This window comes from Heterocephalus glaber, unplaced genomic scaffold, assembly GCF_053883595.1.
Source record: "Heterocephalus glaber isolate CG9 unplaced genomic scaffold, H.glaber_assembly_v1.0 deba00001058, whole genome shotgun sequence".
Taxonomy (NCBI): Eukaryota; Metazoa; Chordata; class Mammalia; order Rodentia; family Bathyergidae; genus Heterocephalus; species Heterocephalus glaber.
Genome location: NW_028258184.1, coordinates 2,578,054 through 2,594,580, shown reverse-complemented (window position 1 = coordinate 2,594,580; position 16,527 = coordinate 2,578,054). Strand labels below are relative to the sequence as shown.

At 41.8% G+C, this 16,527-nt stretch overlaps 1 protein-coding gene across 2 annotated transcripts in view; it reads left to right on the top strand.

Moving 5' to 3' along the window:
• The window catches only part of Fam171b (family with sequence similarity 171 member B), a 69,932-nt gene that overhangs the window by 22,496 nt on the left and 30,909 nt on the right, over positions 1-16,527 (top strand). The window contains exon 1 of one of the 2 annotated variants that reach the window (XM_087209637.1): positions 3,924-3,939. The exons of the other annotated variant lie outside the window; for it this stretch is intronic. Within the exon in view, the coding sequence (XP_087065763.1) occupies position 3,939 (1 nt within the window). The 5' untranslated portion in view covers positions 3,924-3,938. Of the gene's footprint in view, positions 1-3,923; positions 3,940-16,527 lie in introns of those variants that run through there. 2 annotated transcript variants of the gene reach the window in all.

Sequence of the window (16,527 nt, the reverse complement as noted above, 5' to 3'; positions counted from 1 at the left end):
TGAATTTCTTCAGGCTTGAAATTTTGGAATATTAAATATAACAACATACTTAGAATTGTAACATAGTTACTGATAAAGAAGCTACTGAACAAACAGAAGCTATTGTAACACATGGTCTCACTCTGGACTTACTGCTTTCTTTTTTTGTTGTTTTTTGGGGTTTATTTTGACTTTTTGGACTTAGTGCTTTCTTAATGCCTGGTTAACTTAATAAATGTTTGATTAAGTGTATTTTATTGATACCTTTCTTTTTGAAAATAGAAGCTACATGTAGACTTTCATATAAAATGTGTATAAAATGTGTACTGTGTATGCATTGTCATATTTGCTGTCTTTGAGATCTTTCAATTTAATATTTTTCACCGAAGAATAAATTAATGACTGCTTATTTTGCTTAAAATTTCCAGGCCTGACTGTCTCTTCCAGTACCATGGACTGCACCCATTTATGCCATGGCACCCAAATTTCTATTTACTTATCAGTATTCCTTTCCAATGTTAAATGACAGAAAAGAGGCTACCTTTTACTGAGATGTTTGAGAAACAGTAGAAAATGCTGTGACTCATTCTGTTTAAATCTAACCACCTTATAGCACAAGGGTCTCAGACACTTAAATAAAATGCTGATGAGCGCTTTCAGAAAGACGCTGAAGCGTGTGTCTGGCAGTTTTGAAGGAAGTTCCATTTTCTCTTCATTGATTTCAACATACTTTGCATGTAGATAGAACAAGAAAAGGAAGCCTTCTGTAAGTGGGAAAATGGATGTTTTATTAAGTCCTTTCCACTTTACTTCAGTGTGAATAAAGCATGTGAATTCATGAACGGAATTGCAAAACAACAAAAGAATACCTATTGGGCTCTTATTGGTTTTTGTCAGGCTGGTTTTGGATTTAATTTTCTTTGTAAGGGCTCTCAATCTATCAAGCAGGTGTTATGGGAAAAAATAACAATGTGGGGACTGCAAGATAAGTGAAAAAAGAGTAATTTCAAAGCTTTACTGAACCTTCTTTTTCATACTTGCTCCCTGGGGAGACAGGAACAATCACACTGATATATTGAGCATAGTGAAATAAAACGGGAATAATGGCCTGTTTACGGGATAAATTGGTATCACATACTGGGGAGCATTTAGCAGACCGTGTCAGGAGGCTTTGAATAGCTCATCCTTCGACCTATTATTTCTCCTTCCCTGGAAATAAAGGTTCAAAGATGTATGTATGTCTGGATTTTAATTAAAGCATTATTTGCAAATGTGGAAATTCGAAGTGACTAAAAATACAGCAATTGGAGAATATTTAAATAAATTACAACTATAGAATTTTCTTGAATAATGAAGTCAGTTAATTTGAAAAATATTTAATACCACAGATCCATGTTTGCAATACAGTCTTCACTGAAAACACAGCATAACAACATTGTTGATTTATTTTCCTTTTTCCTTTCTAGTATATGTGCTGCCGAAGGGAGCAGTCCTTTTTCCTTTCTTGTAATGAGTCTCACTTCATCCCCTTCCTCCCACGAACCTGTTGATAGTTAACAATTTGATGAGTTTCTTTCATGCCTTATTCTATGCTTAAACAACAATGTAATCTTAATTTTGCATAGATCTATTTTTCAAGTATGTTTCTTTTTTTTTTTTAAATTTTTTTTTTGGTACCGGGGATCGCATTCGGGTCCTTGCGCTTGCGAGGCAGGCAGCGAAACCACTGAGCTAAATCCCCGCCCCGAAGTATATTTAATTTTTTAAAAAAATGTCTCAACGATAAGGTGTATTAAGGCTAACAGGCATTATCAGGGAAGCGCAGAGTATGTGAGACTCAGCATCAACGCAATGCCCAAGAAGCCATTGGGCTCAGTAGCGCTTCCTGGCCTAGTTCCTTGGGAGGTGTACAGCTCCTCAGTCCGTGAGGGAGGCACGCTGTCAGCAGCGTCCTGAGCTTGTGGTGCCCTCTCAGAAGCATAGCTCGGTAGCTCTCCAGGTCCTGCGGAGAGGGTTACGCAGCATCGACACCCTTAGGTCTCTGTGTAACTCCATGGCCGGCACTCCAGGGACCGGTCACCTTAGCATCGGCCAGGAAGGAGCTCTCGCAGGTAGCACGAGCTTGCTCAGCTGCCAGCGTTCTTCAGGAACCACTTCCCGGCCATTCCAGCTCCTGCCCACTTAGAATACCCTGGAGCAGAAGGGCTCTTGGGGACGGAAGTCTGTTTCAGGGACGTGGTTCCAAACGGCCTAGTTTTTCTTAGGGAAGCTGTACTGCACCCCCATTCCCGTATGCCTGAATGCCTTTCCATTTTACCACGCCTTCTTCCACGATGTCCCTCAGGTGGCACACCGGGATGTACGCTGCCACCAAATCCTACCGCATCAGTACCAAGAACAGCAGATGTGGCACGACACAGCGAGCAGGCTGCACCTCTGCCGGTGGTCAGTACCTGCAGTAACCATGCTAAGGTTGCTTTGGCTGGGGGTAAAGAGGTTTCCATATCAGAGAAAGACATGCTGGTTAGTGTCACGGGAAGACGGAGGTTAAAGTCCAAGTCCATTGTGCAGTTGTCCAGTTACCATTTGCTTCTGTTGCATGAAAGCAGCCGCTGCACTGTCATGGTGAACAGTAGATGAGGACAAAGGCAGCACTGTGCCCCGGCAATCCATCCAGCTATTGTTTTTCTGGGCTGCCGCTGTATACCAGCATTGTGTGGTCCTTGATCTGTAATTTTTGAGTATGTTCTAAAAAGTGCTGGATGCAAACCAAGTTACTTCTGAGAAATAGGATGAAGAAATATTTTTATTTTCCTTTACATTTTCCTGTGTTTTCCAGATTTTTCTGTATAGACTGCTGTTTTGAAAAAGCCCTAGAAGTATAGGGTAAAAAGTATTGAAAAGTCAGGTATTTTTAATGTAGAAAGGACACAAATACATGAGTGGAAAATGGCAGATGCAGGTGATTACAGGAATAGCATTATTAATGGACATAGTAACCACTGAGCCAGCTCACTTGTCATTTAGGTCAGCATCTGACTTTTTTTTTGTTGGTACCAGGGACCGAACTTGGGTCCTTGCGCTTTTGAGGCAGGCGGCGGAACCACTGAGCTAAATCCCCGGCCCAGCATCTGACATCTTGCTTGTGCCCCTAGGCACACACAGAGGGACCCGAGCTACCCAGGGGATGTCAACAATATCAAAGACGTGCAGCTAAAACTTTTATTGAAACATTAAAAGGACAATTAAATATAAACTGAAGAGGATGGTTAGGCCTCGGCTTTACATCATTCCCATGCTGGGTCAGTGGTTTTCAACCCTGGCTGTGCACCGAAATCATTTGGGAACTTTGAAAAATATGATTTCCTGGACCCCTCTGCAGTGACTCTCACCTAATTGGGCTGGGGCGGGGCCAGGGAGTCAGTGACAGTTCCCTGGGTGAGACTCCTGTGCAGCCAAGTGTGGAAGTGCCGTCCTGGGCCAGGAGAGTTAGCTGCGGATGGTGGAAAAGCTAAGGGCAACACGTTATGCAAACTCCTATCCTGAGGTTCCATAAGATTCTCATTCAGATCTTTACTTAGCCAGCCATGCATTCAGAAATACATACATAAAACTAAATGTTTAGTTCAAGGAAAAAGCATGTTTTCAGAATGTTCTTACTAAGACAGTAAAGTGAACAGGCAGTTTTTGAAAGATGTGCGCTAAGAATTCATACGTGACTGCTTTTTGGCTTAACATTTTAACCAGAATAATTAAATGTGCATTTCTCTGAACTTTTAAATGCTTTATCTGTACTTTTTTCATGGTACTATGATTTTCTCTATTTGACTTTTGTTTTTTCTCACAGGGACTATACAGATCTTGCACGTAGTAGGTGCTTAATGAAAGTGTGGACCGTAAAGAGTGTACAAACACAGAGGCTCCTAAACTTCCTTGGCTCACAGCTTCCGTAGTGTCTTAGTAAGTTTTTTGGGGGCCAAGCAACTTATTTTCTGCTTTATATTTAAAGACAGGGTCTCACTATATAGTCCAGGCTGGCCTGCCCTTGAACTCATGGAAAACCTCCTGGTTCAGCCTCTGGAGTACGGGGATTTCAAATGTGCACCACTAAACGTGGTTAATTTCTAGAAACTTACTAGTTGCAGAAAATGCTAGATATTTGCTAATTACTGAGTGGGTCGTGTCTGTTGGTGCTGCGTGACTTCACCAACCTTGAAATGAGATTGAAGCCACCTCGCCAAGACAGAAGGTCTTGGAGCTGAGAATGACGGTGCTGAGGCTGAGACTGGAAACTCCTGTCTGTATGGTGTCCAGTGCTGGATGGAAAATTTAAAATGACCTTCTGGCACCTGTGTAAATTTGTTCCGTCCTTTTGGTGACTCTGAGCATAGTTTGGGAACCGTGGCCTTAGCTTTCTGGCTTTTGATTTTTTTGGCAGTTGTTGTTTTAGATGCTGTACAGGATTTATTTAGTAAGTTTGTGTCCAAGTAATTCTCCTTAGGTATCCATTTGCCAAGTTTCTGTATACAGTCTAAGAAGAAAGAATGGTCGCACTATTTTTTTTCAGCATTAAGATGTAGAACCACTAAAAACAGGTATTTTTTTAAAAAAGCATTTCACCTGTCGGCTGGACAGATCTCAGATCTGGTCCCATAGGGAAGGAAGGGGTCCAAGGGAAGAAGAAAAGGGGTAAGGGGAGACGAAGGGGAAGTGAGAAGAATGAAGATGTGCGCAGTACAGGAACCTGGAAACCCCAATCACTGTAGACATTACAAGCCATAGCTTGTGCTAAACAAATAGCATCAACAGGTAGGAGAAAGGTGATCGGGAACCAGAGGGGGAAGAGAGAAGGGGCCGTGGAAATATGTCCATGTAACCACTCCCCAAGATGATTGTAAACTGCATGAATTACAAACATGTACTAATAAAATGAAATGTAAAAAAAGCATTTCACTAGATTCAACACACTGCTAACATGTATTTTGTAAGCATGACGTTCTTTGGTTCTAAGGTCAAATTGTTTTTTTTTTACATAAAGTTTTTGAAACATTAGATGTACTTGAAATATGAACGCAGTGTATGTACATCATGGGCAATGCAAACATTGCTGTGCACAGGACAGGGGGTCCCTGGGACTGGAGGGAGAGGCCCAGAGGCGGGGCTGGTGCCCACAGTGCCCTGCGGTTCTGGGACTCCAGCCCCCAGTCCCCCTCACCCGGGTACCCTGCCTTCAGACTGCAAAGCTCAACACAGGAGTTGTGCTTTCCGGCCTTTTGGGGGATGCTGCATCCTTTTTAGCATCTTGTTTTGGAGGGTGGGTAATCTTGCGGGCCCATTTTCAATTCTAGATGCTATACCCTTTTCAGGATATTGATTACATAGATAGCAATTGCTTGATTCTTCTTTTAGCCTGGAGAGGATAGAGTGCTCTCTAGTATTTACCCACCGATTGTGCTAAATGAGGAATATTTAGGACCCTTGTGTCAGTGAGCTGCCCAGGGCGCTGAGCGCTCTGTCCAATTCCAGGTCTCCAACTCTGCTCACTCCCTAGAGGTTCCACTAGTGAACTACCTTACCCCGTTTCCACTGTTACATTCCTGAGAGGGAACAGTCACTACACTTTGGTTCCCAGAAGGTAATCCTGTCTTTCTCACACAGCTACTGACAATAAATTTGAAATCCCTAGGGGACAAACACCTACAAGTCATAGATTCCTGCTGGATGAGCCATTTTATGTGGCAGTTTGTTAAGATACTCAAGTCTATGTGAAATATTTAGCAACAACGTTATTTAGAAAAAATTGAAATGATTTTCCCAGATGGAGTTTTCCCCTTGGTATCAATTTTTTCCTACTGGTGTTACTTGTTCCCATTTATCTCGCCAGCTTCAGTGTTGGCTCCAGTATTTTTTCCAATTATTTAAAAGTTGTGTAGTAGGTAACTGATGGAAATTAGTTTTTTATTTTTTAATTTTTATTTTTTGTATATCCTTTTATTGGTACATTTTAGGTGTACAATATAATGACATTCATCATTGGAGATATGCACCTTTACATAGTCTCTCTTGGTTCTTATTTTTTCCCCCTTCCCCTGACCTCCCTTCAACCCCTCCATCCCTCCCTATTTACACAGACTTTGTTTCCATTTTTCCATTTTCTCCTATTAATTCCATTCCCTTCCTTTCCCCTTCCCCTCCCACTTCCCCCTCCCCTTTGCCCTTTGTCTTCCTATTTCACATTATCTGTTATACCTTTTAGTCCTTATTTACACGTTCAGTTTCTCACACTAGAGAAACTATTTGGTATTTACACGTGTGTCCTGTTTATTTCACTTAAGAGTATCATCTCAATGTGCATCCATTTAGCAATAAATGTCTCTAATTTCTCATTTTTGATGACTGAGTACTACTCCATTTTATAAAAAAAAACACATTTTCTTGATCCAGTCTCCAGTTGATGGGCATTTGGGCTGTTTCCAAGTTAGCTATTACAAACTGTGCTATGAACATGGGTGTGCATATATCACTGTGGTATGACTCCTTTTTTTTCTTTTTTTTCTTTTTGGTACTGGGAATTGAACTCAGGACCTTGTGCTTGCGAGGCAGGTGGCAGAACCACTGAGCTAAATCCCCAGCCCTGTGGTATGATTCTTTTACTTCTTTGGGGAAGATACCCAGCAGGGGAATAGCTGGGTCAAATGGGACTTCCAGTCCTAGTTCTTTGAGGTATCTCCATACTGAATTCCACAGTGGTTGCACCAGTCTACACTCCCACCAGCAGTGGAGCAGGGTTCCTCTTTCCCCACAGTCCTGCCAGCATTTGTAGTTGGTTGATTTCATGATAGCACCCATTCTTTCTGGAGTGAGATGGAATCTCAGCGTTGTTTTCATTTGCATCTCTCGAATGACCAGTGATGTTGAACATTTTTTCATACATTTATTTGCCATTTCTATTTCTTTGTGTGGGAAATGTCTGTTCATTTCAGATGCCCATTTTTGGATTGGGCCTTTAAATGTGGGAGGTCTGATTTTTTAAAGTTCTTTATAGATTCGAGATAGTAGACCTTTGTCTGAGGGACCACTGGTGAAAATTTTTTCCCACATTGTGGGTTGTCTCTTCACACTGATGGTGGTTTCTCTTGCTGTGCAGAAGCTTTTTAGTATAAAGAGATCCCACTTGTTGATTGTTTGTGCTAGTTCACGGGCAACTGAGGTTTTGTTCATAAAGTCTTTTTCTACCCCAATGTCTTGAAGAGTTCTACCTGACCTCTGTTCCAGCCGGTTCAGCGTTTCTGTTTTTATATTTAGATCTTTAATCCATTTCAATTTTAGATTAGTGCATGGTGAGAGATATAGGTCTAGTTTTAGTCTTTGGCAAGTTGAAACCCAATTTTTCCAGCACCATTTATTAAGAGACTATCTTTCCTCCAGAGAGGGTGTTTGGCTCCTTTGTCAAAGATGAGGTGGCTGAGTGTGTCTGGAGTTGTTTCTGCATCTTCTAATCTGTTCCACTGGTCTTCAGGTCTGTTTCTTTGCCAGTACCATGCTGTTTTTATCACAGTAGCTTTGTAGTATAGTTTCAAGTTGGGGGTTGTAATACTCCCAGGCATGGGTCTGTTACCTAGAATTGCTTTTGCTATTCTAGGTCTCTTCTTGTTCCAAATGAATTTTTGGATTGTTTTCTCAAGGTCTATGAAGGATGCTGCTGGGATTTCAATTGGGATTGCATTGTATCTATATAGCAGTTTTGGAAGTATAGCCATTTTCACTATATTAATCCTTCCAACCCAGGAGCAGGGGATGTCTGTCCATTTTCTGATATCATCTTCAATCTCTCTTTTCAGAGTGCCATAGTTTTCAGAGAAGAGGTCTTTGATTTCTTTTGTTAGGTTGATTCCTAGGTATTTCAGTTTTTTGGATGCTATTTTGAAAGGAATTATTTGCCCTATTTCTCTCTCAGTGAGTCTGTTGTTTGTGTAGAGGAAAGCTATTGATTTTTGTGTGTTGACCTTGTAACCAGCTACTTGACTGAATTTGGTTATTAAGTCTAGAAGACTTTTGGTGGAGTTCTTGGGGTCTTCTATGTAGAGTATCATGTCATCTGCAAATAATGACAATTTGACTTCTTCATTTCCTATCTTTATTCCTTTTATTTCTTTCTCTTGTCTAATTGCTGTGGCTAACGTTTCCAAAACTATATTGAACAGGAGTGGTGATAGTGGACATCCTTGTCTTGTTCCTGATTTTAGTGTAAAGGATTTCAGTTTTTGACCATTTAGTATGATATTGGCTGTTGGTTTTTCATAGATGGCTTTTATCAGATTGAGGTAGAGACTGTCTATTCCAATTTTTTGTAGGTTTTTTTTTTATCATAAATGCATGTTGGATTTTGTCAAATGCTTTTTCTGCATCTATTGAGATGATCATACGGTTTTTGTCCCTGGCTCTATTGATACAGTGTATTACACTGATTGATTTGCATATATTGAACCATTCCCTGCATCCTTGGGATGAATCCCACTTGGTCAGGGTGTATGATCTGCTTGATGATCTTCTGCATTCTGTTTGCCAGTATCTTATTAAGGATTTTTGCATCTATGTTCATTAGTGAGACTGGCTTATAATTCTCTTTTTTGGTTGGGTCTTTCTCTGCTTTGGGGATCAAAGTGATGCTTGCTTCCAGGAATGAATTTGGGAGTATTGCTTCCTTTTCAATTTCATTGAAGAGTTTAAACAGTAGTAGCAGTAGTTCCTCTCTAAATGTCTTGTAGAATTCAGCAGTGAAGCCATCAGGACCCAGGCTTTTCTTAGTTGGTAAGTTTTTTATTACGTTTTCAATTTCATTGATTGATATTGGGTTATTTAGAATGTTTAGGTCTTCTTTGTTCAACTTTGGTAATTCATACGTACCTAGCAATCTGTTCATTTCTTCTGTGTTTTCCATCTTATTGGCATATAGGTTCTGGAAGTAGGTATTGATGATTCTCTGGATTTCTGCTGGGTCTGTTGTAATTTCACCCTTTTCATTCCTAATTGCATGGATTTGGGCCTTTTCTTTCCTTTTTCTGATAAGGTTGGCTAAGGGTTTGTCAATTTTGTTGATTCTTTCGAAGAACCAACTCTTGGCTTCATTGTTTTTTTGTGTCATTCTTAGTCTCCATTGCATTGATTTCTCCTCTGATCTTTATAATTTCCTCCCTTGTATGAGCTTTGAGTTTGTCCTGCTCTTTTTCTAGAAGCTTGAGGCTCAGCATCAGGTTGTTTAATTGGGCTTTCTCTGTTTTCCTGATATGATTATTCACTGCTATGAATTTCCCTCATAAGACCGCTTTCATTGTGTCCCATAGATTGCGATATGTTGTACTGTCATTGTCATTTAATTGAAGGAACTGTCTGAGTTCTTTAATTTCATCTGTGACGCATTGGTTATTCAAAAGTGTGTTGTTCAATTTCCATGTGTTTATGGAGTTTTTGCAGTTTCTTTTGCTGTTGATTTCCAATTTCATCGCACTGTGGTCTGATAATATATAGGGGATAACTTCAATTCCTTTGCACTTCCTAAATATGTTCTATGAGTGAGTATGTGGTCTCACATATTTGGAGAATGACTCGTGTGCAGCTGAAAAGAATGTGTATTCTGATTTTGTGGGGTGAAACACTCTGTAAACATCTGTTAGGTTCATATCTTCAATAGTTTGAGTTCTAGTATTTCCTTGCTTGTTTTTTGTCTGGTTGATCTATCTATTTGTGACAATGGGGTTTTGAGGTCCCCTACTACTGTTGTATTAGTGCTTATGTGGTTTTTCATGTCCATTAGTATTTGTTTTGTATAGTTGGGTGCACAAGTGTTTGGTGCATAGATATTTATGATTGTCATCTCTTCTTCCTCTTGGATTGTTCCCTTTACAAGGATATAGTGTTCTTCTTTGTCTCTCTTAATCAGTGTGAGTTTGAAATCCACTTGGTCTGCAAAGAGGATAGCTATTCCTGCTTTTTTTCGGGTTCTCATCGCATTCCACCCTTTAATTTTCAGTCTATGAGTTTCTTTTTGAATTAAGTGTGTTTCTTGTATGCAACATATTGTTGGATCTTGCTTCTTGACCCATTCTGGCAGTCTATTTCTTTTGATTGGTGAGACCATTAACATTGATGGTTATAACTGATATGTATTGAGTTGTCATTGTCGTGACTTTTTCTTTTTGTTTGATTATCCCCCTTTGCTTTAAATTTCTTGTCCTGCCCAGCAGATTAATTCTGATGGGCTTCCTGGGGTTGTGATCCTTGTTGTCTTTTCCTAGGATTTTGTCTAAAATTTTTTTGGAGTGCTAGTTTGGTATTCATGAGGTTCCTAATGTGCTCTTTTTCATGACAGTATCTTATTTCACCATCAATTTTGAAAGATAGTTTTGCAAGGTACATCAATCTAGGTTGGAGGCTGTTTTCTTTTAGGGCTTGAAACACATCACTCCAAGCTCTTCTTGCCTTGAGGGTTTACATTGAGAAGTCTGCTGTGATTCTGATGGGCTTTCCTTTGTATGTGATTTTTCTTTTTCTCTATCTACTTGTAGAATTTTATTCTTCTGTTTGGTTTCTGGAATATTAACAATTATATGCCTATGTGTAGATTTTTTTCATTAAGGGTAGTTGGAGTCCTATATGCCTTAGTTATCTGTATGTCAAATTCTTTTCCCCTGCTTGGGAAGTTTTCTGCCATCACTTCTGTAAACAGTTTTTTTTATGTCATCTGCACTCTCTCCTTTTTCTTCATTGACTCCAGTGAGTCTTATGTCATTCTTCTTTGCATCATCTAGCAGCTGCTGGATTGATTTCTCATGGTCTCATAAAATTTTAAAGAATTTTTTATTTTCCTGGTCTCTAATTGCAAGCTTATGTTCTATATCTGAAATTCTGTCTTCACATTGGCTCATTCTGCTGCGTAGACTTTCAATGGAGTTTTTAATCTCCTGGAATTCTGTTTGCATCTGTTTTATGGATTCCATTTGTTTCCTATGTTGGCATTCCATCATGTTCCTCAGCTCCTCTATTTTTTCATCTGTATCCTCTCTAGATTTATTAATCATGTCCTGCACTATGGGCACAATCTTTGCTGTTATGTGAGAAATTATCTCTGATTTCATTTTTTCCAGATCGTCTTTCAGTCCCAGTTCAGGGAGTCCAGGTGGTTGAGTATCAGAGTGTTTCATCTCGTCTCCCTTTGGGGTTGCTGTAGGTGATCTGAAAGTCTGGTTCTGTGGCTTGTTTACCTGTCTTCTCATTTTGACGCTGGGGGATAGGGGATGGGGGTGGGGGGTAGGGTGTGTGTGTGTTCCTGGCGCCCTTGTGGCTCACCTCCTCTGGGATTGGAGCCATGGCACGCCTACCCAGAAGCTTCCTCTATGCTGGGAGCCGCAGCACGCCTACTGGGAAGCCTTGTCCTGTCTGTGCTGGCAACTTCGAATCCCTTGGCCTCTTTTTACTGCAGGTCCCTCTGATCATGATCAGTTCTAGGGTCACCAAGCTGCAGCTACCCCCTCCCTCCCCGGCTCTTGGAACTTAATCTATGTTTGATTTCCTGAGGAAAAGCAACAATCTTGTATTTTCTCACATCAAAAGAAATTAACATCTCTGCTACAGAAGTGACTGAAGGAAGCAGTAAACAATTTGTACTTTGCTTAAAATACACAGCTTACAAATGTTCTGTGCTCAGAAATAGTGGCCTACACGTCTTCCTCCTGTCCCGCCCTCCACTTAGCATAGTTACTTAATTTCACATATTTGCATCTCCCTTGCAGTTACAGGTGTTTTTGAACCTGTGGTCTGACCTCGTGGCACCAGAGTAAGGAATACATTCATTAATTCAATTATTTATTCAAAAATAAGTATCGCTATTTGAGGATATAGCAGCAAGTGAAATGGAAAGTCCATGATTTCATGGACTTCTAGTTGTGACAGAAAGTGAACATAATAAAATTAAATATGAGGTGTACCAAAATAAAGTAAATGTTTAAAAAATCATAACAGTAGGGCCGGGGATTTACCTCAGTGGTTTCGCCACCTGCTGCGCAAGCGCAGGGACCCGAGTTCAATCTGTGGTACCAAAAAAAAAAAAAAATCTTAACAGTAAAAGACACATGGGCATTAATCCCCCTCAAATTTGTTCCCCTTACTTCCAACACACTTGCCTCATCATTCTTGCCATTTTCTGAAGCAGTTCTGCAAGTCCTCTTTCATGAGGTTCTTTATCAGGTGTGACTGAAAAAACCTGGTGAACGTGGCTGCTGCGCACCATCCAGTGGAAAGGCAGAAAAACAGCGCAGTGTGTCTTCATCCGCCTAGTCATGGGGCCTGTCCACCTCGTGACTTCCAGCTCTTCCCCAGAGTCATCATGACCATGAAAAATAGGTGTTTGGAGTCTCTTCAGAACATCAAGGCAGCCATGACAGAGCAACCAAAGACTCAGGACTCCAGAACTGCTTCAGAGAGGGCAAGAGGGTATGAGAAGGTGGAGAAACAAGAGGGAGTATTTTGAGGGGATTAATTGCTCTGTGTCTTTTTCGGTAAGAATTTTTAAAAAATGTAAACATTCAACTCAAGTTTGCGTCACACCTCATAGGTGAAGAGGGTCATGTGGAAAAGATGATGGAGTGAAGTAGATCGGTGTGGGAAGAGCGTGTGCAGAGCAGGTCTGGTTGCTCCACGTCTTTTGGTGTCGCACAGCATGGGGATGTGGTTGTCCTTGGCCAGCTTCTGGGAATGTGCCTGAAATGCTGTCGTGTTCATGTTTGGTGATGATGACTTACATGTCCGGAGTAGTGAGGCAGGCTGCTCCAGCTCGTCAGGACTTCGCGGGATTGTTTAGCAAGTTCAAGATACGCATCAGGCATTTCTGCTGGGGCCCCGTGGGTCTGCCACCTGATGCTTCCTATAACAGGACTGTCCATGTGGCCAGGCCTCTGTGACAGCCTTGGACTGCAGCTCACGTGGCCTTCCTTGCACACACACTTTGCACACAGCTAGAGGACACGCATGGTCTGTAGTCCCAGGGAGGAAAGAGCTCAGACTCCCACGCTGACTTCTAAGAATATATTTTTCCTGGGTTTTTTTGTTTTTGGTGCCAGGGATCGAACTTGGGACCTTGCACCTGCAAGGCAGGTGGCAGAACCACTGAGCTAAATCCCCAGCCCTATTTTTCCTGTTTTATTCTTCAACCTTTGCTGCGGTGTAACCTGTCACTGAGGCTTTTTGGTGCATAACCAGACTTGAAAGTGATCTTAGGCCTTCTGAAACAGGCTGGGGGCAGGAGAAGATGGGAGTCCTGAGGCATCATCCTGACAAAGGATGATGAGAGGAGGAGATGCGGGCATAGGCCGTGTGCATATCTGGGACGAGAGAATTCTAGAAGGAACCGTGTGTGCAAAGACCTGGGAACAAGCCCTCCAAGTCAGGAAGTGTAAGAGGCGGTAATGGGTTGGCGTGTTGTGGACAAAGGAAGAAATGAGCCCACCGGTGCAGTGGGCATCGAAATCAGTCTTCAAGGTGGAAGGTGACGTGGGCCCCCACACGGAAGGGGGAAATGTCCCCTCCCGGCTTTCCTGAATACCTGCTTCTCACGTTCTCTGGAGATCAGTTATTTCTTTTTTCCCCTTTCAATCTTCACATATCCTTCTTCACTTCATCCTTCTTTCCTCAGTCTTTCTACATTTTTACTGAGTTGCTGCAAAGAGAAATTTCACTTCTTTCTCATTTTCATCTGCAATGGTGGTCACGTGGGTGAGCTGAGCTCTGTCACTCCAGGAGGAGGAAACCCTTTCCTGGTGGGCGCCCAGCGCAGAGGCCGGCGATGCCGGAGCGAGGCCGGAGCAAGGCCGGTGACTCTCCGCGTCGGGGCTGCACTCTTCACTTCTCTCCGACCCCTCCAAAACTGGGTTCCAACTTGACCTCAGCCGAGGAACCCTGAGGCACGCCTTTCTCTGAGTTAGGAGCCCAGTACTTCATGGCAGCTACAGCCAGCGCTTTTCCAACACCTGAATTAGCAAAGTGCCCTCCACTGGGCATGGTTTTTCTCCCCACACCTTGTGCCTTCACATACAGGTGGTTAATAAACCTGGATTGAATGCGTTTACAAGTGAGTGGCTTTTTAAAAAAAGTGATTCTAAAGCAGGGTGAAAAATTGGGGTGAACGGCAAAGCAGGAGGAGAAATGGCTGGGTGAGCTAGGACAATAAGTTTTAGGAAATCAGGTCTGATTTATTTCCACTGGGGAGAAAGGGGCCTTTGGGTAGCAAAAAGGATCAGAGTCCAAATTCGAAAGGCTCAGCACTGTTCTTTCCCTATTCAGTTGTCTGTCATTGTGTGGGTTCTTAAATTATAAAGGCTCTTTTTCATGTTATCCATTTCATTAGTTTTGTAAAGCACACTTATTCAAGCCTGCAGCTCTCATGGGAAAAAAATGTGTTTTATTTGCTCCTTAACATGTTTATCTGTGGATATCATGTTATTCTTAGATTTGACAGTGTATGAGGAATATGTGTTTACCATAAATAAATTTGTTTTGGCTTTGACTTCAAACACGGAAACTTAAAAACTTTTTTTTGCTTTGGTTTTACACTCCAAAGCCAATAAGAAATTTTTGGACCAATTCTGGAGCTTAAGCAGTGTAAAAGAGGCTTTTCTATTTTACTGAGTTTTAAAAAAACTTTCCTTTTTCTTTCTTTCCTTTTTGTTTAATTCAGTGCCCTTTAGTCACTGTAAAATAAAGCTTGTGTGTCAGTATCTGAAAAGCTGTAGACTGAACTGTGTAAGCGCTGCACGTCACAGTGCAGAATGCATCGTCGTGAGGCCTTTTCTCCTCATTAGCTCCTTTGCTGTCCTTGCTCCTTTCTAAACTCTCTGCTCTCCAATTAAATAGGGAAATCACGCTGGGATCCTGGGAGAAAGACTAGTACACCTGCTTTGTTGGTATTGTTTTGTGACGTCAAGAATACAATTTTACCTTTACTCTTTGTTATGAACCATTTTCTTGCACTTATTTAGGAAGCTTTACCATGATATACTATTTAGCCAAAATCGCCAGGTTAAATACTCTCATGAAAAAGAAGGAAAAGTTAGGGTTCATTTCCAAAACCAAAAAGAGATCTTAGTATTTTATTGTTGTGATTGTTGCAGTAATGGAAAATAGTTTTCACTAGCAACTGTGGGCTTCACATACAGATTTTGCACCTAATTCGGGGGTTCTTAGAAAGCTCGCTGTGATCTGCAGTGGCCACGGTCAGAACCCTGAAGTTAACGGCCCTTTCCAGGGGTCAGGCAGCCCTCCCTCACCTCGCTCTGGGAAAGCACAGGGCTGAGCTGGAACTGGTACTGCTGTCAAGACGTCTACCCTGGCTGAAAGAGAAGACAGACACAGAAAAGCCAAATGCACAGTGGCACGGGGCCCTCTTCACGGGAGGAGGACAGATCTGCTGGACAAAGAGCCACGACTTAAACTGAGGCTGGGTTAGGATTTTGACAGGTAGAGATGAGAAAAGGACATTTATTGATTTATTTATCTATTTTTGTGTGTGCTACTGGGGGTTAAACCCAGAACCTTCACAATCAGTTACATCCCCAGCCTTTTTTTTTCACTTTTAAAATTTTGAGACAGGGTCTCATTAAGACATTAAATTGTCCAGGTTCAAACTTGAGATCCTCCTGCCTCAGCTTCCCAGAGTGCATGCAACACCATGGGTGTCTGAAAAAGGGCCTCCTGATGGACAAAATAAACGAGTAGTTACACAGTAATAAAGTGGGTTGGCCTTGGGTAGTGACCGGTGAGCCATTTATGTGGCAGCATTGACCAGGGCTCAGCACACCTTTTCTGCAACGTGTCAGGTAGTAAGTGCTTCAGTATTCTCAGGCTAGGTGACGTTGGACTCAAGCATCAAAAGGCTTTGCTGCTGTAGCCATGGCAGCCACAGGGAATGTGAGTGGCTGAGCGTGGCTGGGCATGGTTGTGTCTCAGGAGAACTTTCATTCGGAAGGTTGGGCAGTGCTCAGACTGGGTCTGCAGGCTGCAGTGTGTGGGTCCCGGATGGAAGAGCGTGGTCCGTGAAGAATCAGGTGCGGGGTGGTGGCCAGACTTCAGAGGGTTCTGAATGCCAGGTTCAGGCTTGGGAATTCACTGAGATTCCCTTTAATCAAGCCACGATTGTTCTCTCTTTACTCTACTGGCACTTAAATTTAGTACCTGATTTTTTTTTTTATCACCTGAAGATATTTGTATATGTAGCTGTAAATTAAAGATTTCTCTGTGACTGAACATTTTGCATAATGAGCAAACCAAGTCTCTGAATGTACCCGGTAAAGTCTGACTTGGGTCCTAAGCAGAAATTTGGCTTCCTTTGGACTCTCACCATGGAGTCTCTGTAGGATGGATCAGAAAGTCAGAGCATGGGAAAGGAGAGAAAATGCCTGGGTTGGCCCTTAGGAGATCTGAACTCAAAACTTCGATGTTCTGACACATTGTTCAAAAAATCAGTGTGAACTGATTCCAAAGTACATATTAGACCCATAT